Source organism: Lichenostomus cassidix, chromosome 1 (genome assembly GCF_008360975.1).
Source record: "Lichenostomus cassidix isolate B80296 chromosome 1, HeHo_3.0, whole genome shotgun sequence".
In the NCBI taxonomy this organism is placed as follows: domain Eukaryota; kingdom Metazoa; phylum Chordata; class Aves; order Passeriformes; family Meliphagidae; genus Lichenostomus; species Lichenostomus cassidix.
This window is the reverse complement of record NC_139479.1, coordinates 89,852,549-89,878,065: the sequence shown is the minus strand read 5'-3', so window position 1 is coordinate 89,878,065 and position 25,517 is coordinate 89,852,549. Positions and strand designations below refer to the sequence as shown.

At 39.9% G+C, this 25,517-nt stretch overlaps 1 protein-coding gene across 3 annotated transcripts in view; it reads right to left on the bottom strand.

Moving 5' to 3' along the window:
* Positions 1 to 25,517, bottom strand: part of GSK3B (glycogen synthase kinase 3 beta) — a 148,790-nt gene that overhangs the window by 59,806 nt on the left and 63,467 nt on the right. For all 3 annotated transcript variants that reach the window (XM_085070323.1, XM_085070331.1, XM_085070312.1), the window contains one exon: positions 9,601 to 9,684. In XM_085070323.1, coding sequence (XP_084926449.1) covers positions 9,601 to 9,684 — 84 coding nt within the window. The remainder of the gene's footprint in view (positions 1 to 9,600; positions 9,685 to 25,517) is intronic.

Here is a 25,517-nt window from a genome sequence, read left to right as displayed (position 1 = left end):
TTCCTCCTGATGTCACCTGGCACTGGTCTAATATACACACAGGAAGGAGTTTTCACGAGCCTTTATCCTTCTCAGTAAGCATGAACTGGATAAAAATAACATCCAAGTTACCTGGATTTCCCTGAACAATATTCAGGATGAGCTAGGAAGCAGTCATGGCCTGACAAGCTCTGAGCATGATATAACCTGGTTTGCCTACCTCATGCATTCCCCCTAAACACATATTTTTCCAGTGACCCAGATGTATTGCAATAGGAAACAGGGTTAGCTCAAAGAGCTTGCCAAATGAGGGCAACTGCTCGAGGATCAACTGGGACAATCAAGGCTTATCTTTCCATTACAGGAAACCTTGCCACATATTCCACAAGTGACTTGTTTCCATACTGCTGTTTCAATACTGCTGGTCTGGGAACAAACCAAGGCAAGCTGACTGTCACAAGCAGCTCTGAAATTACTTACAGAGAACAGAAAAGTCCAGAGGAGGCTGCAACATACAAACTACAGAAAGCAAACACAAGATGCCACTATATAACTCACTTCTCCTTTTAGACCTTGGGATTATTAGCTTTCAGCTGCTGGTCAAATGTTTATCTGTATTTATGTTCTCCAGTGCTTGCTGCTAAGGTTATGACCATGTACACTTCAAAATAAAAAAGGGGAAGGGCAGAAAGTCAGATCCTGAAACCCAGGAACAAAAAGTATTTCATTAGGATTTTGACTTCAGCAACGTGGCTCATGTACCAGCAATTGCATCAAGTGCTAGAAGCTGCTTTTTGTCACTTGGCAGATAAAGCCTCAGCTGACAAACACTGCTCCAAAATAAGCCACAGCAAAATAACCACTGCTTTGCCATCAAACTGCTCTGCACCTCTCAAGAACCACCAATTCAGGCACTGCTTCACTTTGATGGGAAATACTTCATACAAGTAAATACCAATGTAACCTGTACCATAGTAAGAGGCATGAGAAAAACTAGGACACAAGAGCCAAAACATTTTAGCAACTTCATTTTTTTTTTGTGCCAGAAATTGGAGACAAAACAGGATGAAAGAACATGAGCATTACACACAATGTGGCTGAGTGGCTGAGGGCTGATTGAAATTGAAAACATTGCCTTACAACAAAGGAAAGGCTGCATGGAGGTCTCAAACTCCACTTTAAAACACTTCTCTCTTTAGTCCACACCCTCCAGTTGTGCTTAATTGAGGCCAATATAAAGAAACAGCTATTGAATTAAAATAAAGCAATAACTATTGAATTCGAAGATTCACTTTACTAGATTGTTCCGTGCAGGGAAAATTAAAATATTGCTTCTCTATGATCATCCCCTACCTCAACAAACTTAAAATTGATCCTGAGTGGTTTCTAAGCTTTGTTAGCTTTTATTTTCATGTATCAGACACACTACATTTACAATGTGCACATATAAAGCAGCAATCAGTATTAAGTCAGTCACAGTCCAACTGTTTCCCCTATTTACCACCAACATGACGATAGAAGCCAGGGAGGTCATACATGCCAAACACCAGACTGACAGCAAAAGAAAAATTCTTACTTTGAAAAATATGTCACCATCTAGTAAGATGTTAGAAGCACTCCTGAACTATCAAGGCCTACCTGGAATCTAAGGAAAATGTCTCTGAACATCAAGAAATAGGATAAAAAGGTTAAGAAACTGTTCTGGGTGCTTTTTCTTCTAGGGCGACTATATTTACTGCTCAGCATTTGGAAAAATGATGAATGTGCTCATTTCAGTTTTCATCTCCTGGCAGATCAGTAACAGTGTTGCAGTGGTTCTGGTGGGGTTTGTGAGTGGGTTTTCACTACTTTTTGATGGACTCCACCTGACCAGCTCTATGAGCACAACTGGGAGGAGATGAAGAATACTTTGCATCTGGAGAAATAAATGTGGAATACACTCTGAAGAAACTCGCTTTACATACCTATTTAAGCTAAATGCACACAAAGCAATACACCTAAAATTAAGTAATGTGCATCCAAAATATACTTCTCACTATTAAAATTCTCCCAAGGCTTCAGTGTTAGGGCTATATGATGCAAATAAACTGATCAGTTTACTCAAGAAGATCTTTTCTTTACCATACAACAGCACCCTACCAATGATGTTTTGGAGGTGGGTGCTGCACAGAGCAGTTACTGACAGGATGCAGCTATGCAAGGGTTCTGTTTAAAAGCACCTGAGGGATTTACCTTGAAGTTGGAAAGCAAGAAAATGCCTTTCAGTATTTCATGAGGACTATGCCTTTTTTGAGAGTGCATTATTTGAACGCTAGAGTGTCAGTATGAGATAAAAGATGCCCTTCACCCTGATTTAGGTATCTAGATTTAGACAATACACAAGGTTCAAAGTCACACAGTTTTTGCCCTGAATTCAAAAAAATGTTATTACACTTTTCTTAAAGCTACAATCAGCACACACTTCACACCCCTTTATCAAGCACCATGAGAGACACACCTTCCTACTCTTATCTTGAAGGCTGACATTGTTCATTAAAGATACAAAGACTCTGGACACACTTTCAAAGACAAAGCAAAAATTTGCAACCTTCCTACTCTAACTACCAAGTAGACATGAAACACAACAAAAATTTGAAAATGCAAAATATGTGTTAGGTGACCTTATCTGTATGAAGGAATGGTGACATCCAGTGGCCACGTATGTCTGTTTTTACCTCCAATTTATAAACACATCTATTTCAAAAAAGAGCTTTGGCTGCCACCAAAATAAAGGGAGTGTAAGCCTAGAGATATAGTTGCAGTTTCACACAGATAAATCCAGGGGTGTAAGAACAGTTGAAGACTCAACTGCAGTGTTCAGAAAGATACCAATACTTTCTAATAGTACTGCAAATGTTGGGCAAAGTATCTCCTTTCCTAATTCCTCATTCTTCATGACTGAGTTTGAGAACTGAGGTCTGTCCCAAAACTGTTCCTATGCCTACTTGTCAAAACTTACCAAACTGCTCTGTAGTGCTCATTACTCTTCAGCAACACACAGTTGTGTTATGTAGGTAGAAACTGCCAACTGGGTCAGCTGTGATGGCAGCGTAAGGCCAGAAGTCAACCCTCTCAATAAAATTCATATTCAAGAACTTTCTTGGGTCTTGTTTGAATCCAGCTGGTTTACATTGTCTACCTCTGATCACTGAAAGAGGTGATGCACTAAGACATTCCTTGTCATATATTAAAAAAAAAAAGCAGACATTTTCTGACTTAGTTTCCCCTCTAAAGAGAAGCTACTGTAAAGGGTCACACATTAAAATAATTTGGGAATCCCTGATGATTCTTGTTTATTTTATGCCCTGTAAAGTCCTTAAGCTTATAGCTGTACTTCCAAGGAGAAATAATTTCCATGAAGTTGGAAACATCCAACCAACACCTAAAAGGCAGGATTGAGCTATCATCCTTGACATGGGTGATCTGTGGATATTTGAATCCCAGTTCACAAGCAAGGACTCTGCCATAAACTGTCCATAAGTCTGTTGGAAGATAAAAATTAACAGATGATGTTCACATCACTGGACTCTCCTGCATACCTCATGATGAAAACAAAAAGCACAGTCTTTGGAGATCCACTGTTTTCTTGGCTGTTGGCTACATTCCAAAGTGAGTACAAATTTCTGAATCAGGATATATCCATGACAGAAAGCTAGGCAAGACAATACACAATAATGGCTCAAACTACATGCCTGCCTCAGGACAAACAACACAAGCTGCTTTCCTAATGGCCATCCAACATGGGAAGGTGAGAGCAGGAGCTAGAGCTGGCAGAGGAATGACTTGGGAATAGGAGTAACCAACCAGATGTACTAGATGGCTCTCTGGTCTAGAGAGAAATCTCTGAGCTTCCTATTTTCCCTGCATGCACCTCCCACACTGGGAATTTAGCCACTGCTGCCTACACTGCTCTTGTGAAGCCCTACCACAGGCAGACAAAACTGCTATTTCTAATAACAAAACCCACTCAAAACCAGAGACTGCTCATAACTACAACTAAGGAAATTCCCAGCATGTTGTGAACCCTAACAGCAGTAACTGATCATCATTATATGATGACTGGTGCCCTTTTTGAAATGAGCTTGGCAGGCCTCAGGCAAGGACTACAGAGATACCAACATCGCAAAACTCCTCATAATTGGCATTAATTGCTCCTTTGTTGACAGCACAGAAGATCTGCCAGGGATTGAATGAATGGTAGTTACTAAATTCATCTCTAGTGACGGCCCTTCAGCACATTACTAGGTTGGTGCAAAACTTTCACATACTGTCAGTGCAAAACTGGCTTCAAGGCTCTGTAAATTGAACTTTTTATGTGGTAACATTTTTTATTTAAAAAAATATAAATAAAAAATTGAATTAAGAAGCCAAATGGTTCCCATTTTAACAGGGAACAGAATGGATGGTGCTTACATCAGGACTCGTCTGAACACTCCTGCAAGATAGAATGGTGATGGTCATGCCTCTCTGAAGGTAGAGAATATAACAGGGATACGAACTTGAATAAACACCAAAAACTTGCAAATCAGACAGTTGTCCCCTTCTTCCAAACTTCTTTGTTGCAGTTTAATACAGCGCTGCCAAAGCACACGAGATAATGCACGTTAGCTCATAGATGCAGCTCAGCATGTACCTCCTGCATGCTTATTTTAAACTTCAGCCTAAGTCTATGGGAGTAAATTTCCATTCTGAGTCTTCATGGACTTTTGGCTACATGCCCTTACAGCTAAGGCTAAATAAGACCTGACTTCAATTAGAGCATGTAGAAGGGCCAGCTCAGCCTCCAAAAAAGAGTCAGCATATTGCTTATTGGTGATCTCTCTCTCTGCTTCCATTTATGCTTTGACTTCTCTGAATACTAAGCCACCTTAAGGAGGAAAACCAGAAGTGACATAACCACAGGTGCAATTATTCAACAGAAATGATATTTACTTTATTTTTATATGATTTAAAGCAGAAACAAATCCCTCCAGTAACTTTTCATCCCCTTCTGGACATAGGTGTAGATCAATCAGTCTATTAAACACTCAAAAATATCCCTACAAGAAAGACTAACAGTTATGAAACACCAGAAAGATCTAAGCAGAAATAGAGAGGGATAAAAAAAGAGGAATTAGGAACTCATTTCAGGTTTTACACAGCCGAATAATTTTACTCGACAGCTACTGATTTAAGAAGTTAGGTGTTTCTATAAAACATCAGGGAATACTCTTAGCAAAGGAGTCAGAGGAATTATTTACTATATTCATGTTTGCCCTGCCTTGGAACATGGCTTGAAAGGTCCTCAGCAGAGTCAGGCTAGAAAGGACAGACGGCAACACCATCTCCCCCTGCAAAAGTAGATCAAGATCTACATTTTTGTATCATGCTAAATGTGAAGCAGTTCCTGAAATTAAGGAAATGTAACAAAAATCAACTCTGAAATATATGCCTTCCGAATACAGTCTGATCTCCCAGTGGAGAGCTGAGGCAAACCAGGCACCCTAAGGCATAATACCAAAGCTATCAAACACAGCAGAGCTGGCTAGCCCTAAAATCCTGCCCATTTTCTTCAAGAATTACCTAGAAAACCATAAATCACAGACACACAGCATGGAAAAGACTTGTAACTACTTTCACCAAGAGAATCTTTTATACACAACTCAACCCATTATTTGGTTGTTTTTCTCTTCCCTCTGGCTCATTCCACCAGATATAATTACACATTTTAGATTACTGGAAAGCACATTACAGCTATGAAAGTCAGTGCCCTGCTATCAGATACCTCATACAGCCCCAAAAAAAGGGAAAAAAAAAATCAGAATCTACTCCGTCAAATTCATTAAGGAAGAGGCTTTTGAAAAAACTGGGTTATCCAGCAGGCCTGACAAATGTCTGTAAACTTTCAAAACGAACAAATCGAGGAGGAAACAGTTTATAGAAGCAACCTGAATGCCAAGCCTGTCAACTGTCATCTTAATATAAATTACATACCTTCTTTGAGCTCTTTTAGACTAGAAATCATTAGTCAAACATGATTAATACGTAGTCAGTACTCAGAGCAGCTTTTTATATCTATATATACACATAAAGGTATAAATATATGTGTGTGCATGCATTTATGTGCATATATATACACACATTGCTATATAAAGGCAACACAAATTCAAAGATGCTCAGACAAGAGGGAGTCACCCAGTCACAGAAAAGAACAGAGAAGAAATCAGTCAAAGCCATGTTTGATACGCGATTTTCATGTTGCTGAAGCTTGATGGCTTTTGTCAAAAGCAGGAAAGAAGTTTAAGCAAATGGGAGACATAAAAAGGAGAGTTCATCACAAGGAAAAAGAAAAGATAGGGAGCTCAAACCCTTCAACCAGTATCACAGATAGCCTGAAGAAACAGCTGATGGAGACATCCAAATCTCTGCAAACTAGGGCTACAGTTAGGATGCAGCTAAGGAATGGTTTTACTAGCAAGTGGTTTTTAGACTTGTTTTTCTATTCGATACTTTTCCAATTTTCTAATCAAGAATAAAACCCTCTGTTTTGCTAGAATAAAGTCAATTTTAAGGTTCCCCAGTGTCTAAAAACACCTAGCAATTAAAATGAAGTAAAGTGACTGTTAGGCACATGGCTTTCAAAGAGTGCCAGTTTGACTGGATTTGGAGAAATCCTTTGAGTTACTGCTAAATCAGGACAGATTTCAGCTTCTTGGACACCAGCCAAAAAAAAAAAAAAAAAAAAAGCATCTCTGGGCTTAGAGGTGCTGGTGTCAAGCACCAGGGAAGAAGGGAGAAGTCAAAGCAACACAAACACAGTGGCATGAAAATCTTTCTGCAAAAAAATGCTTCATACATAAGTATCAAAATTTCATTAAAGAGATCAGCAGTGTAACAGCCACCTCTGAGATTTTCCCATAGCTTCTAGACTTAACTACCACAAACACAGATTAATGGCAGAGGACACAGATAACAATTGCAAACCCCACTCATCACTACACCACCACATCTTCTGCTATACAATTCTTGGATTTTATATTACTCTTCCCATTGGACTTGGCTTCAATAATGAGTTTATATAAAGCTCTGGGGACCTATCATCTATATCTGCAAATGCTTCCTACACATCCTTCCTGGTTACCAGATGGGACATTACACTTTTCTACCCTCTCCACTCTCCAGACAGTTTGATTACGAGCGTATTATGTAGGGAAAGAGGTTACTACTTCCCAAACTGACAAAAGCATGATAAGAAATGTTCTTCTTCCTTCCCAGATGAGCTTCAGAACACCAACTTGCTGCTGTCTAGAGCTTTTCTCAAACAGCAGACAAACTCCAGCCCCTTTCCTCTTAGCAGAGTACCAGCCTGCTACAAGACAGGAACAGCAACCCCTTGCAGTCCATGGAGGGAAAGCAGTGGCAAGCTGCTGTGCTAACACTCAGCTTGTATTTGCTACAGCTTCTTCTGCAGGTGTTTCCTGAGAGCTGCAAGCAATGGGCAGGAGTCATGCATGCCATCACACAACCATCTTCACATGCTGCCACTTACATGGAAATATTTGCAAGCCAATTACGTGTAATTTTGTACTGAACTGCGAGAGACCTTGCAACCTGAACTGCAGCATTACAGTGCTGATGCTCTGCTGGGTGTGTGCTGGCCCTAGGGACTGGGTCCCATTTGTCCTATTTTGCAACAGGGTAGCAGTGGAAATCTCAAAGGCACAGAGCAGAGGCACGAAGAGAGAAGGGCAGAAAGTAACATGAAAGAAAACTTCTCACTGAAGCATAAATATTCATTGGCCGTGGAGAGAGACCACATTTTTAAAAGCAAAAATGGCTGCCAAAAATCAGCCACGTGGAGTTGAAATAGCAGAAGGGAAGATCCAGTCTCAAGCTCAACATCAATTTAAAGATTTCCAAAAGAGTTTTTCTCAAGTTACTGTTACACAAAAGCTCCTGGGACAGTTTCAGTGCAGTTTTAACACTCCACTGTTTGCAGGAGGTTTTTGAAAGAAGGATGTTTTAGATAAAGCAGTTGTCTTCTGCTTGTCCAGGAAATTCTACTTCAGTCAAGTTAAAAGCCGTTTAAAAAACCCAAACAACCAACAAAAAATCCCAAACCCAAGCCCTCCTTCACAATGTTTTCTTTTTTGTACATGTGCTGCCTGAGGAATTTCTGTTTGTGAACAAAATACAGCTTAAACACCTACACCACACTACCAACAAAACAGCCACAGCTGAAAATGCTTGTTATCACCAGCCAAGGACAAGGAAGGAAAGGGGAAGCTGATCAAAAAAATAATTCAAAAACCCTAAATCATATTTCTCCTTGAATGCTGTGGTTTTGCAAGCTTTCTATAGGCACAGGCAAGGTACAAGGTCAAGTTCCCCTGCAAAACACCTCTCAGAGAGCCAACAGCAGATCTCTAATTATCCCCCTGTGCACTGCACAAGACTTCAGTGCCCTGCCAACAGCAACTTATCCTGGAGATGTCAGCTCCTTTTCTGGCTCCAAAGACCATGGAATGGGTGGGTTGCCTCTCCCAGTCTGCTGACCCACTTCATGAACCTGCAGTTAACAGCTTGCCAGTAGCTATCACCTCTCATATACAGCTGTTTATAGCACTGCAGACAGATATACTAGCATCTGAAGACAACTAAGGACACAATCTGTCTTAAAAAATGGCAACATTTATATGAATTATCTAAAATATATCTAAGTATCTATAACAATATATAGAAAGATCAGAGAAAATTTAAAAGGTCATCTAGCTTGTTTCCCAAGCTCACAGCTTACATTAATTCCAACATATGCCACAAAGATTTTTTTTAATTCCATAATGATCCTGCTTTAAGGATAAGGCTGGGATCAGATGCCCTTCTTGAACTCCATTTCATCCTGAGTTCTCCTATGATTTTTAAAATGCTGATACATACTTAGATAAGGAATGCATTATAATTTCACATTACAACTAAATCTTGTAATCCCTTCTTAAAAAAATCAAGGAACTTTTAAACCTGGACTGAAATGAAAACAAATGTCAGTATCTACTTCTTGAGATTTACTAAATCCAGCTATTTGCTCTTTCTTCTGGAGCACAAGCATTCTGACAAATGCTACAATCACATCATCATATATTATTCTTTCCTCTGGGCTCTGAAACTGAACCTGTATCTGGAACAGATGCACAAGGAAGGGAGACAGAAGCATACAAAGACCGGATCTAGGAAAAGTCACATAAATGCTTTAAATCTAAAATGCTTAACACTGAATCCTAGAAAACACATATATCTGCACATATAGAAAGGTAGTGCTAGAGCACACAAACAAAGCCCAGCTGTGATCCACCAAATTAAGACAGAGGGAGTGCATATGCAAATCTGCTGCACTCTCGCTGTATTTTTAGTGTAACACTACTCCTTATGGACCACACATTTCTATACTGAGAAACATCTGCTCCAGTATAACCTGTTAGGCACCACTATAGCATTTGCTAAGTGTTATGTGCCTAATATCCTCACACTTCTGTCTCTAGACATTCAAACAGTTCAGTTATACCCCAGACAGTTACCAGGATGCATTCCTCTGTTTTTCATTCTTACCTTCTCTCCACTAGAGTAGAAGAAATAACGCAATCGGACAATGTTACAATGATCCAACTTTCTCATAATCTGGAGCTCTCTGTTCTGAAACAAGAGAAAAGCAAACAATTAGAAAAATTTTTTGTGAAAAAAGGTAAAGTACCATAGCGAACACTTTAATGTACAGATACAGAAGCTGACAAACCAAAGAACCACTAAGTTGGAAAAAGGCAAGAGCTTTCACATGTTTATTGGTATTTATTGCACTGAGAATACTATCACTGAGAATTTTCAACTTTGAGTACATTTTCTCTCTAAAATAAACGTCCACAAATCCATCACATAATCCAAGAATTGCCTATTTGCATTATCAAAGGGTCAATGGCAAAAGGCAAGAAGACATGAACTTTTCATTTTTATTTTCTGATGTTATAATAATACAATGTATCAACCAGAAGGACTGGACACCTATTCCCCTTGAATACTGTAAAAATAATGCAAACATTGCAAAAGCAAACATAACATTTCCACCTACATACCCACCGTTCTCTACAGTGCAAGAGAGGTTTGTAACAAAACCTTTTCCTCTCCCATTCTTTTTGCAACACCAACAAAAAGCACCTGAAATTGGTTAGGTAACACAATTTCCACTTCTGTTCAACCAAGGTTAAACCAAGTTTAGATAGACAGAATAACAGCATTATTTTCCCATTTTATATCAACCTCAAAAAGCTGTTAAAATAAAATCAGTTCATCACATGCATGATAAACTGGGGACTTTACTGCAATATCCATCATAAATGAGGCCTGAACAAATGAAGGATCTTACAGCCTAGCAGATAAAAACAACTGAAGTTTTGAATTGCAGGTATGAATAAAAACAAGCAAGTAAAACTAGCACAGCAATGTTTGTTTCACTTCATTCCACAGCTGTTGCTACAATACTTTTTTCCTGTAGTCACATTTACACATTGCTGTTTGTCCTTTCTCAACTAATATGCAATCTGCAGCTACGAAAATAGAAATACAAAAAATTCCACTTTTTCATTTGATCATGGATTGCTAATCACACATCCTAAACTAGCAAAAACCAATACACTAGACTGATTCACTGGTCTTTACTTAGCATCATTAACTCTGGTCAAGTTCAGGAATATAAGGGAAGAGAATTCTTTAGCCATCACACATTTTCACACTTAAATGCACAAAGCTAACACCCACTTTGTGCAGTGCTGCTGTCAAAACAATGATTTCAGATTCTGTGTTATCAGAGGGTCACATACGGTGTCTGTCACTACAAGTAATTATTAAGAAACCCCACAAGAACCACTCAGAGCTTCTAATGTGAACATGGCTATAAACTCTGCTTTTAATTCCTCTAAGCCATGAAGCCTTAAAAAAAAAGAGGTGCTAGATAGGATGCAGTACCATTAATCCTATCAACCCTGCCACCCGCTGACTGAAAAAATACTTCAGTATTAGCCAGCTCTTTACAAACACGAGTGACATCTCACACAGTTATCAGTTGGCAACTACCCAGCCAGTAGTTAAGGAGAAGGCAAGTCCATCCCTGAGCCTGACCAGCCTCTCAACACAATAAAGACTAAGATTGTTCAGTGCATAACAAGACAGGCCTGTTCTATACTGAAAGATGGAGAGATAAGGTAAGAGAAAGCAAGGAGAGACCTCTGAGGATTTCACATAGCTCCTGACATCTTACAGAGTGAATTTGTGAAAAAGGAATACAGGCTTCACCACATAAGCTCGTCAACATGCCTCACATCTCACAGATAAAAGCATTCTCCTGGTAGGAACAGGAGCTCACAAATTCTCCTCTTACTCATTCTTTATTAAATGCAATCAAAAATAAGTCAATTTTGAGAGTCATGGCTGGGGTTCCTGTGCTGCATAGCACAATTCAAACTTCAGACCAACAAAATCTCACCCTCTTCTCCAAACCACTGCTGGCTCAAGAGTATCTCTCTGGACCTTACAATGTGGGGCAGGTTTCAACCAGTTAGTCAAAGTAGGGATGGCTCTAAATCTCACTGGTTACAGAATCGCCTATTATGACAGAAAATTAATTTCTCCAGTTGGCTTTTAGTGTTACTATAGGACTAAACCTAACACTGCAAATTCTAGCACCTCAACCAAATTCCACCAGCATTTCATAGACCAACATATAGCAAGTAATTTCTTCTTCCCTTTCTCCTGCTGACTGTGAGATGGGAATAATACTTTTTTATCTTAGGGATTTACTGGAAGAAACACGAATGCACTAAGCATTAATGTGCAAATATTATTTTGGCAAAATCTCTACTAGCTTCTTAAAATACCCATACATACTCTAAGTCAGGTTATCGCTTCATGTTCTTTAGATAGTGTGCACATGCCGATTGGATACACTGGAAAAAATAAATCAGCAAAAGTTGTTCTATTGCTAGGCTGAAGTTATATTTATACTCTGGTATCTCATCCTAGCATAAGCACAGACTCTGCCCACTGTGATGCCTTCCACTCTGATCCATCTCCTTCGGCTCTCATCCTGACCATCTGCTGCAGCTGCACTAAGAGTGTTTCAAGAGGTGCTAATATCAGGGATAAACCAGTTACACAGTAACCTATATCTTGCATCCTGTGACTAGGCAGAAGGAAACATATCTGAACTGCAATCTTAGCCAAATAGTCACCTCAGCTATCTTAAAACCAAGCTGATTTCTAATCACCACTCCCTGGTGGAGTTAAAACTGGAAATACTTGAACAGTTGCAAAGCTCAAATTGGCTATGGCAGAGGAACAGCTACTGATGTTCATATTAAAGAATTATTTTTTTCTCAGATGAATACTTCAATACTTTACCGTGTATTTCCCCATATACATCTTCATAAGTAACAACCTTTTAACATTAGTATGTGGGGCATTAAATACCCCTGCAGAAATGCATGGAGGGGAATGAGAAATATCAGGTAATAAACAGGGAACCTTTAGTGAAATCACCAGTGACAGATGTCATGCACCAAGTGCAAGAGACAAAATGCATGTCTAAAGATAATGCAAACTAAAATAATTTCAAAACATGCTGATGAGAAAGGCTGACAGTGCACACTCAAAATACAGGGTGGATGAAAACCTAAGGCTCATGCTTATCCTTAACTCATCATTTTTGTCTTCCAAGAAATATGGATGCAAAGTCAAAGACACAAAGAGGAGGAAGTTATTATTCTTTCCTGTTCTCCCACCCATTCAACATGAAGGAAAGGGTTTAGTTTTCTAACTGAATGAGTGTACCAGGCCTGGTAAGCACTTTGGAAAGCAATACCCTTCAGCACCAGCCTTGCCACAGGAAAGGACCCAGCAGACATGTGTTCCACCAAAACGTGCTGCTGCGGCACACATTCCTTTGAGGAGCCACAAACCTATGGGACTATGAACTGATTACTCAGCAAATTTTCTGCAGTTCAATTTCTTTATCTAAAATAGATTTCTTTATCCAGAAGGCAAAGGCTGCTGATGCAGGCTGCTTTATGATCAGTGCATTTAAGCCCTTCAGTAACTACTGAAGCAAAAACCCCACATGACAAAACCCTGTTCATCACTTATGAAGACACCTTTCCTAGACCAGACTGCCTCTTATCTGTTCATTATATTGAAGAAAACTGATTGCTCATCAAGGTTAAAGATTTGGTTAAAGAATGCCAAGACATCAGATTTATAACTTCAAAGCACAGCCAATAAAGTCCATGCATGAAGATTCATGCCTTCCCTCCGAAGATACAACCCCAATCCCTCAGAGCTGTGCTAATGCTGCAGGTGATACAATACCACCAAAGCAAGGTCATTACTGCCTCACTACTTAATCTGCTATTACAGACTAGGATAACCATCACTCCCAGCCACACACACTCCCTTCCCTCCCCATCCAGGGATTTCTAGAGCTAAGCCAGTTTGCATTCATCACTCCTAGTCTGATTCTTTGCCTTCTCCCTGCCTCACAACCCCCTGTCCCCTTCTCCCTCCCATTCTTACAGGGGGTAAAATGACTGGATCGTCAGAGATGAGGCTTTGTGGACTAGCAACTTCCCGAACTGAACTAGAGCAAATGAAGGTGAAAGGTTTTGTACAGCTTGTGTCAGCATGACATTGTCAATATACACCAAATGAAATGGAGAAAAATCACCGGGATCCAGCTCAGAAGAGAATTCCTCAGTTTCCTTAGCTAAAGGGCATATTGAATTTTGATTTTTTTTCTTCTGAATCACCTTTTTAAAGTCTCAGCAAGGTTCTTTGATGACTATGTTCTCAGATGAAATGGGAGAAATTAGGAATTTATATTTTTGCTTTGTGTCACACCAAGCACGTTACCTGGTTCTCATGAACTGATGAAATTGTGTATGTCTTGAACGTTTAGAGAAAATATCTTTTAGATGAAAAGGTGGGATAAGCTACCAGTCAACAAGTACCTTCAGCATCAGACTTCTTGCTTAAATGAAGCAGGGCTAGCAACTAAACTTATTTTTGCACTTTTTGAACTAATTGTTGTTATTCTTGGTGTAATACCTTCAAATGATGAAGCTCATTATCTTGTGTTCTTCTATCAGACTGGAAAAACAGAAAATGGAGGGTAATTGCATGAACTGTGGCATTATGCATGGATGGAAGCAGCACACGTAGATCCCAATTCATCAGCATATACACTATTCCTGCTCTTGTACATGTCATGTTTACTGTTTCCTGCTTTTCTCTGCTTCCACCATAAATTTCTCTATTCTAGCACATTTCTTATCCTTCACAAAGGTTTTCCCACTGTGAAGAGCAGGAAGATAAAGCCATGGGCAAAGCTGGGGCAGAAACCAATTTTGAGCAGATGGTATAAAGAAAGTGATAAAGCAGAAGGGTTTGCTTTTGCAGATCTCCCCTCCTGCTTCTTCCCACTTGTACAGCCAGAATGACTCATCATGTCCACTCTCCTTCACTCACTGCACTGCTGAGCCTGCCCCAAGAACAGGCTCAGGCTGAAACCTTGAGACATTCAAAGCATTTTTCATACAGCAGCAAAGAAGTTTTTATCTTGATCCTCTCCCACTAGAAGAAAAAGGCTGGGCTCCAAGCACAGGACAGCAGGCACATGCTGACAGAGGGCTTTCAGTGTGATCCTAGCCAGCTACGCTCCACGCCTTGCAGAGACAGCTGCTTCCACAGCAGTGAAGCCATCTCTCCTAGACTAAGCTTTGCAAAACCTACCAAAACAAAAAGACTCATTGAAATAGCACCTTGGAAGTTACCAAGTTGGATCACAAACCCCAGCATATTTAGCGTATTTTCACTAATATTGTTACTGAAGCTCCAATCCTCATGTGTGGTTTGTCCTAAGCTTAGCAGGACAGTCTGCAAAATAAAAGCTATACCATATCTTCTCTAAAAATTCCTCAAGTTGCCTGACCCATTCCTCCAAAGACAGATTTCAAACACCATCAATCACAAAACCGCTTTTAACATTGTCTTGCTGTCAGCAAAAGTATTACAGAAACTACTCTCACAGAACTGACTTTCACAGATGTATGATAATTCAGGCATTTTACAGAATAAAGGCCAATTCCTACATCCATCTTCCCCCAAGGTATTACAAATACATTAGTGCTTGGAGGAAAAAGTAGTGCAAAAGGGGCTTAACTGCAGAAGCCTGGGCTGGAAATCTGTCCATGCTGGTCATCAATACTTACCCACCCATGTTAAGTCCATTTCTTAGGCAAGCAATTTAAAGCAGAGATAAATGTCAACAGGGATCACAGTTTTCCTCATTTACATATGAGGCGTGGATTAGGACAAAGTCCCAGTCTCTCCCTCGTGTCAGTCACAGCATATTTACAACCCCAGCAGATCTAATTTGGGGTGGTCTCCATTTTTAGCACACCTGTTAGTCTCAAACTCACGCAATCATGACCTTTAATCCAAAAATAGAGGATAATGCCAACAAACAAATACTATCTATTAAATATCTGCATCTATGTCATACCAAGAACTGTAAAGCCTGAACACCCACCACTCAGTTCCTGCTGTTGCATGGTTGACTGTTAAATACTTGGAGCCAGTACTGACCAATACTGGCCAGAAAGTCCAGATACCCTTTCCTGCTGCAACCTCTACCAATGTGTAACACATGCATGTGCATAGAAGCAGTTTTGAGGGTTAGCAATTGTAGAAACACTTCAAGTTTATAATCAAAAAAATTCCAGAAACACAGATCAAATATTAATTTCTATATTGCTGACATTCTCAGATTCCCTAAGGAAAAAAACAAACAAAAAAATTGGTGACTGCCATCAGCAGTTTACAGTTCAAATATAGAACTGCTGCTTTAAATAATCTCACTCTCCACCCCTTCCTTATAGCTCTTCCTGCTTGCCCTTGACAGGAATCCCAATCCTCATACAAGGGAAAACCCAAAGGCTCTACAACATGAGAATAACGAGTGCATGTGCACTGTGCCACACAAGGGGCATGAGCAGAGGAAGGTGACAATGGTCCAAGATACAGAATATTTTATATGCACTTCTGTGCAACTCAGTGCACTGCAGCTGCATCATGCTCTGTTTTACTACATAACCAAAAGGAATCAAAATCCAAATCCAGCTTCACAGCCTACCAAGATCCCCAACGCTGCCACACTTTTCCCTATTTTTCATCACGTAAAAATCTGATAATTGAGATCCTGAAGCACCAATCGAAGGAGATGCACAGCAAGGCTGCACTGCAAAGTGTTCCTGATACGCCAGGCTGCAAACACCCGGAACAAGTCCCAGGCACAAAACGCTTGCATCAGCTGTATTCTGTCCAAAATTTATTACTGAGCACAGCGACCTTCAGCCTTGGCATGGGTACAGAGCAGGGCAAAAAGTGTGAGCTCTGAACGCAGCAGCAGCCGGCAGGACCTGCCTGAAGGAGCCAGTGGGCAGAGTGTGCTGGGCTGGAGTTGGAGCCTGGCCAGGGCAAGCTGAAGGCACAGGGTTCAGGCAAGTGTAGGTGGGGCCACCAGCACACTCCCAACCTGCAACCTGCAAACCCCCAATTTATAAACAGCTTGACTGAAATTAAAGAGCAGGCAGAGGCCGCAGCAGCCAAAAACATGCTTTTAAGTAAAGCTCTAGAATAATGAGTGAAACAAAAAGTCTCACAGTCACCACAAAGGTGGGCTAGATTTCATTAGTCCCTTCAGAACTTGACAGATTTGAACCACAGCCATGCAGTAATGAGTGAGCTGACAGGTGTACTGGATGAAAATCTGAGGTACTAACACACACCCTTGTTTTCACCCTATTAGTTCCTTCTATTCTATTACTGCTTCCAATAAACTCAGGCATCACATCCCTTCTCACGAAGAGACCATGTCCTCTCAAGTTTCAAACTCTTCCCCTAGGCAGTCAGTAATGGCAAGTCCCATATTATGTCATCTCCAGGCTGCTCTCTCCAGAACACAGTCCCTAAGCAGAAAACTTGATCTTCATACAGCTATTCCACATAGTTTCCTATAACTGGAAACAGAAATGACTTATTTGTGTTCTTAAGAGATAAAACAAGCCTTGATCTCTTCTGGGAGAACAGAAGAAAAAAATCTGACTTTTCTTTCATTTCCTTCCTGTATCTCAGCAGTTAATTGAACAGTGGAAGACAAATTCATTAGCTCATTGTTGCCTCTTTGAATGGAAGTGGAGTTTAAGGGCCTCTCAGAGACTTAATACCATCTCTAAATTTCTTCCAGCTTTGGAAACTTGAGACTAAACTTGGAAGACAAACTGATCTCCAGCATCACGTCACTTCTAGACCACAATGCAAAATTCATGAAATAATTTTTATGTGGTTGCTTCAAATACTGTGACCTGATGAACAGATCGGTTTTACACTTTCATTCTACAGCATCTACTATATTCTGCCAGAAGCAAGTCCAGATGCAGAATTAATTGCAGTGTACCCAAGGTATAAGTCAGAAAAACAGAGGTAAGTCTGAAACTCAAAAACATTGTTCAAGTCCATTATAAGACTGAAATAAAGCGGAGAAGAAGAACTGAAAAGTATTTTGTAAAAGGCAACCCTATGCTTTCAGAGATAGTAATAGCAATGCCTTTTCAGTGGAAGTACAGAGGATCTCTGTTAATAAACTCTTACAGTAAAAACCCTTTTCCTTTCATAGAAATAGCAGTTAGAGCTATCCTCATGTTTTGATTTTTAACTCTTCAACTAAAAAGAAAGTAAGTATAAAAATGCCAGTAACATCAGTCCTCAGGGAGTCTGCAACATCCACAGAACCTTACACCTGCAATCATAACCAGAATAAATTGCAATTAATCTATTAATCAAATAAGTTCCAATCTCCCACGGGCGTAAGACATTTGCTGGGTTGCTAATCACTATGTTATTAAACATTAATGAAATGTTTTATTACTCTTGGCCTTCTCTTCTTACATATGATGGAGCAGATGTTTCCTGCAAACAGATTCCAAAGGACTTGCAAAACAAAAATAATTTCTCCTCATCCTCAAAAAACCCAAATTTATTTACAGAACAGGTAAGTGCTGCTTCCAATGTTTATTTTTCCTTTGTCTCAGGCCTATTGCTACATGACATGAAAATGCCTGATGTTACAAACCATGAGGGGCTTTTATTTCAATCCAAATGACTCCCTCAGACCTAAGAGACAACATTCAAATTAGAAGACAGGAAAAAGGGAAACAGCAAGTGAAAACTGAGCAGGGAGCAAGGGGAGAGTTGAACTGGCAAGTGGAATTAGCCCACAGATGATTATTTGCCAAGCAGAATTAAATTTTCAAGAAGTACGATTTTGTAATAATGAGCTCCCAGATAACTAAGCTTTCAAAAGGTTAAGCATTCCCTGCTGAATTCAGAGGGAGGTTGGGCAGCTCCTCCTCTGGAGCTGGGGGAATGGGAGAGGAAATTGGCTCAACTCCAGCAGTGAAGTTAAAATTGGAACTCACACTCCTTACCTTATGCACATATACAATAAGCTATTCTCCCCAAATTCATGTTGGGTTTACCACCCCTAGTGTGGTAAATTTGTCATGAGCAGGTAACAAAATTAGCTACTGCTGTAACTAAGAAAAGCACCACATAGGTCTAAGATAAACCTAAAATAACAAATACCCTACCAAATTTCAGATGATAGCCAGACATGTAAGAATGTTTCAACACTCCTTCACAGTTTTATTCACAAAAACAATTCAAGCTTCCCCACATACAAACCTTCAGATTAAAAGGCAGCAGCACATTCTTCCCAGAGCAGCAAAATAATTTCACCAGTTGACCTTTGCTAGATACAAGCAACCTATCATACACTTGGAAAGGGAAAGCCAGCTATGTCAAAGTACAAATCCACTATAAGCTGTTGAAGAATTAAGTGTTCCAAGTTTGATAAAACAGGTTATCAGACTTCTTGCTTGAGGGGTTTTTTCCTTAGTCAGCATTAGCACTTTTCAAACATTGTCCCATTTTTCAAGAAATCATTTCCTTTGGGAAAAGGGTGTCACAGCACTAAAATGAAAAGATTAGTAAATCTTCACATTCACTTCTAGCCTAAACTGGCCCAAAAGAAAAAGTACAGAGAAGTGCAAGTTTTAGTAATAATTTGCATAACAAGGAGTGTTTTTTAATGACAAATTTAAAAGCAGAGACTCAGCACTACAATTAGATTCACAACTTAGTCACACTAAAAGGGAATAAAGATCTCAAAAAAAAAAGGTGCAGAAAGAAATTACTTCATATGTCAGGTGAGCACCACAAATTTAAAGTGGCACACTTTAATCAAATTCCAATAGGCTACACTACCAACTCATGGGCTTCCAATTTCAGAGCTTCCCAAGCACCAGGTGCAGCTGGACCAACACAAGGCAGAGACAACCTAACTACTGTGAAGCACAGTCCTTCTTCCCCCCATATGTGCAAAAATCATAGAATCAGAGAATGGTTTGGGTCAAAGGGACCTTTGAAGATCATCTACGTCCAACCTCTCTGCCATGGGCAGTGACACTGCCTGGTCCCACTAAACCAGGCTGTTCAGAGTCCCATTCAACACAGCCTTGGACACTCCCAGGAATGAGGCATCATGCCACAGTTTCTCTGGGCAGCCTTCTCTGTAGTATCCCAGCTCAGCAGTATCTGACCACTTGCACAATGAAGAATTTCTTCTTAACATCTAATCTAAACCTACCCTCTTTCAGTTTAAATCCAACTCTCTCAGCCAACTCCAACTCTCTCAGCCTATTTCTATAGGAGAGCTGCTCCAGGCAGCTGTGGGAGCATCCTGGCTTCCGCCTTGCTTCCAGAATAAAATGAGAACTTGAGTATAACCCTGCAGCAAGTAAACAGAAGAGAGCTGCTAAAAATGAAGGACTGAAGGAACAAAGATGACTCAGTCAGACCAATCACCTTGACACCACATCATCGAAAGATTCATCAGCAGCCATCACCAGATGCTTCCAAGTAAGTTCCTAGTCATTTTGGACCCTAAAACCTGAAGACATGGACATTTAACCTCTTTCTACTGAACTTTTAAGTTGTTTCCAAAAATGTAACTGTTGAAGATAAGAAGCTCAACACAAATCAATCACAAATTATGTCAGAAATTGCTTCCTACACCACCTACCACCTTTTCAATGGACTACACATTCTTTTGTGTTTAACATACAGTTCTAGAGAGGATTCTCATAAACTAATTCATTAAAATATCTACTGTTAATAATAATGCAAGTTGCAAAACCTTCACTGACCTTGCCATATACTTCCCACCACAAGATATTATTTTCATTGTTTAAGAAGATCTCCCACTACACACATCATGCAGCACAGACATGCTGTGGAGACAACCTGGAGTAGAGTAATGATCCTGCCCCTCTACTCAGCTTCACTGAGGCCACATCTGGAGTACTGTGTCCAGTTCTGGGCTCCTCAGTCTAAGAGAGATGGAGCTCCTGGAGTGGGCTCAGCAGAGGGCAACAAAAATGAAGGTACTGGAACGTCTCACTTATGAGGAATGGCTGAGGGAGCTGGGCCTGCTCAACCTTGAGAAGAGGGGACTTCATCAATGCCTGTGAATATCTGAAGGGAGGGTATCAAGAGGATGGAGCCAGGCTTTTCTTGGTGGTGCCAAGCAATGTGACAAGAGGCAATGTGTAGAAATTGATGCACAGGCAGAAATGGACGCGTATGAGGGAAGAACTTTTTTACTTTGCCGTTAACAGTGCACTGGACCAGGCTGCCAAGAGAGGTTGTGGAGTCTCCCTCACTGGAGATATTCAAGAACCATTTGGAAGCAATCCTGTGCCATCTGCTCTGGGATGACCCTGCTTGAGTGGGGAGGCTGGAACAGATGATCCACTGTGGTCCCTTAAAACCTTGCCCATTTTTTGGTTCTGTGAATTAATTTCCTTGCCCCACACATAACCAGTCTTCTTCACATTTTGTTGAAATCAAACTCTATACAAAGGGTGCTGAGACCCTTTTGGATTCAAAATCCTAACTGTCTGAAATAATGAAGATTATTGCCTGCTGAGGATGTGGTACTGCCTGCCTTACTTATGTAAGCAAGACAGTATCGCTCCCTACACATTCTGCACACAAAGTTAGGTTAAGACAAGAGTCAGCATATCTTGGCCTCACTGTGTACTTAACGCTCAGGAAAATTCAAATAAATTTTAAAGGTGAATCAGTTCAAACTTTCTACATTGTTTAATTGGACAGATGAATTCAAAAAGGTATCAGACACATTCATTTCTCTTTGAAAGTTCATTATCTACTCGAGAAGTCACCTACAGCATTATCACCCACAAGCAGATCCATGCAGACAAGCCAGTAGGACAGCATGCCACAGCTCAGTGCTCCACCAGGAAGGGACTTTCTACTACCACCTGCACACGGCTTTGTGCTTTTGCACTGGGTACAGGCTGTTCCCACTAGCAAGGAGGACTCTTTCCAAAAGATATTCATCAGGTTAATTCCAAACAAGAGTCCTTGCACTGTTTATCCTTCCTGCTAATTGATGGCCTTCATGCTGCCACAGAAATTGTTCAATGAATACACTGACTCTGTTACGCCTCCAATACTCCAGGCAACCCTCAACATGCCCTAGTTTTCCTATGTCTCATACTACTTTCTTGTCCTACTAGATCTGTTAGCCCTACATGAAAGCAGATAACCTTTATGCCTGCTATGCAGTTACAGAAACAGAGTCATTGCCTACCAGGAAATCCAGCATACTATCTGCAAACCATGTCCTTTCTTGCCCTTATGTTGACTTAAAAAAAAAAAAAAAAAAAAAGATAGTGCCAAGTTCTTGACTATTTGTTCTGGCTGTTCAAATGCTGACTCCAATCAACCTGCTGTGGTTTCCTGCACACTGGGAAAGAAAATTTCCATTTCATATGTTCCCATACTGCTGCTTTTGCAGATATCTAAATGACAAGTAGATAGTGTTAATAAATCCAGTATAATCAAGGAAGCCTGAGGTCTGACAGACAGGCAATTCTAGTACAGATTACTGTGATGTTGCACTAACAGAAGAATCTAACCTAGAAAGTATATAGAACTACTTTAAAAAAAAAACTACAGAGCTTCTAATACCATTGCATCAACGAAAAATTATTACCTGTTGTTGTAAGCTGCTACCAATTTCCAATTTCATAACTCAGAATTGCTCATTATTTATAAAATATGTTCAGCAGAGCACTACAAAGAAAAGAAAGTATTATCCTAGCTTTTAGGAATTGTTCAGAAATATGTGCTCACCTTAGTTTTCCTGCTCTACATCTTGTTAGTCCTGCCAGACTTTATCTGAAATGTGCTTACAAAGTTGCTCAACATCACAAAACAAAACAAGTCTATCCACGTAAGATACTGAATTGAATCTTCCTAATGTTCCCTAGCCCATGCATTACATTTTGGAGTGGCAAACTGCTGTCCTCATTTCCACACTTGCACACTTACTACTAATTCCCAGGTTAGTCAGCAACACATCTTTTTAAAGGCTCCTCTATTATTTAACAGCAAACCTGAATTTTCCACTAAAGTGCCCGCAGGCAACCTCCAAATCCACTATGAAGTTTTACTCTAAGAAGTAAAAAAAAAAAAAGAAAGGAAAAATCCTCTTCTCCCTACTTGCGGCAAGTACAACACACCCAGTGGACAACACAGCAAGCAGTATTCATGTCTCACCACAACACCCAAATAAGTTGCAATGTCCCACTTCAGGGACTAAGTAGCCTGCAAAAAATTATTTCACTTATAATCAGTCACCATGCTTACACTATTAAACTCATCTGGTATGAATGAGATGCCTGTTTTAAAGCCCAAAATACCTGTTACAACCTTTATGACTCATGTGCCTGGTGAGATTAAAGTAAGATGAATGCAAAAGGCCTTCAAAGTCACTCTGATAAGCAGATCCTTGGACAAATCTTTGAATGAAGAAAAATAAGAGGATGAATCTTTAAGACGTTAAGTTACATATTCTGTCTTTATCACTTGATAAAGCTTAGGGGGGAAAATAAGGAGCTTTTCGTGACAGAAGCTTTTTGAACTAAAAACCCCCTGAAATTAGATCCAGCTGTTGTTTTCCATATGCATTGTTATGCTTGAATGATTCAGACTGGATGTTTGTATTTTGTCTAGTTAGCTCAGGACCTAAGCAGTCTAATCACCATGGTTGGGTTTTCAAAGGAGCAGCTCAAATGAAGATCTGAATGAGCACCTTTGTTGGGCCTGTAACAATTAGACCTGGCTTCAAATCTTAGAAGAACTAGAGAATATAGATGTCTGTAGTCTGCTTATTTGCATCATGACACATATAAGAGCCTCCATTACTCATCTCAGTTCACTGTATTAAGAACTACATAAACAAAAACCCACCCTGAAGAAAGCAGACTGCCTTCTCCTTAGTTAAAAGTTTGTAACATATACTTAAAAACATGATAAACATCACACCTCACATTTCACCTTGAAGAAGAGTGAGTCCTTTCCTTGCTGCTGGCCAAAAAAGCATTACAAATGCACGACCACCACTTCTTTGATATCACTCATTATATTTTAAAAACAAGTATCAACACCATGCCAAAGCATCAAGGACTGTAATTAGAATTTTCCTTAATAGAATAAGTTTCTCATTACCTTTGCAGAAATACTTATTTTGGGTTATTACGTGATACAACTCTTACAAAACCACTCAAATAAAAATCAAGATTCAGTTCTATTTCCTGTGGTAGATTGGAGAGTTTAGGTCATCCAACAAAATCTCAGTCTACATTATCCTTTAAATTTAATCTTCAAGTGTTCCAAATGTGTCATATTTCACTGCATAATGCAGACAGAAAATGTGATGGAAAAAACAAAGTGGAACAAAAAGCCAAAATAAGCTTTCCTCAAAAACATGCAAAGTAAAGTAGTAGAAAAGTAATTCCTTGTATTGTGTAACCTGAAAATAATTCTGTTGGTCACAAACATTTCACCTGCTCAGTCATCAGGGACCAGGAAGTATCCAAGTCACAGGAAAAAAATGGCAGCATTGCTAATTCTAGAATATGCCTAACTGTCTGAACTGCCTCTATACTTCAGATGTTTGACAAAATATTTAAAAGAGCTTCCTTTTATTATTTGCCCATGTCTTGCTACTATTTTTCCAAGAAGCAATGGGTGGTGCCTATATTGCCTTTAGCAGCGAAGAAAACAATCACCCATTACATGGCTCTCAAAGTTTTGAATACTTCCCAGAAGGAGCATGCCATTTGGTTATAAAATGCCAGGTCTACTCAAGAAGACATCTGAAAAACAAAAATTATTCCCATTTTCATGTTTACTTAAAGCTTCCTCATTTTGTTTGCTGACTTTGAGTTACTCCTCTTCAAGAAAGAGTCACAAAAAAACCCCAACAAAACAACAGCTCAATTACAAAGTTTTAAACAAAGCCAAAAGGGCTGAACTACAGGACAGTGCCAGAAGGTAGAGCACAGCTGTCTTGGTGACACATGAATGAAAAGATCTGTCCCTCATCTTTGCTTCAGGAAGCCTCCATTGAGCAGCAGGTGGATCTCTTCTGCCCTTTCTATGCCTAGCATTTTATGGGTTATCCCTTCTTTCCCCTCAAGTGTAAGAGCTGCTGCAGCAGAACATTTGAATAACAAATACCGAGTTCAAAAAGGACACAGAGTTTGCCACTGCCTGATTTAGCAGCCATCCATTTTAAAGACAAAACCCCCAGTGTTCACTGGCAAAAACTGAAGACAAATTATTTACTGATATATTCCAACCATGCTCCAAGACTGGAATGTTGCACCAAGGATAATTTAACCAAGTAAGAATTTAGCAAGTGAGAGCCACAGGTAGGTAATGTTGCTAGATGTAAAAACTGTTTATGCTAAATCTCCTGTAGCCAGGCAGTCTCATGCTGTGGGACTTCCAAAAGAGAATACATAACGGCACAACAAAGGGCCTTGAAGTATCTGCATGCACCAAACATCCAAATAGTCTCAAAAGCACCATTTTTATCCCATCAAGCTAACCTTCTGTTGATACTCTACACAATACTCTTTTCCCTAACTAGGAGACAGGTGTGGAAGGTTTCTCCTGGGACACCACTTCCATCCCAACACCCACTTTAATACCCAAACTCTCCATAGAAGCAGCATTACCAAGCTCTCAAGAGCATTAGATGTGCCTGCTCTCTGCCTGATCATCTCAGCTACTACTGCAAGATGGAAAAAAAAACCCAAAAAAAAACCTATCTTAGAATTTACGCGGAACCTCACACACAGTGGACCACTAAATCCCTGAGCTTCAGAGGGACCTCAGGAATATTACTGTGACTTTTTAAATTACCAAGTTCAGACTCCATTCACAAAACAAAATTGCCCTCAATTCTCCACTTGCACACTTAGAAAGTCTAC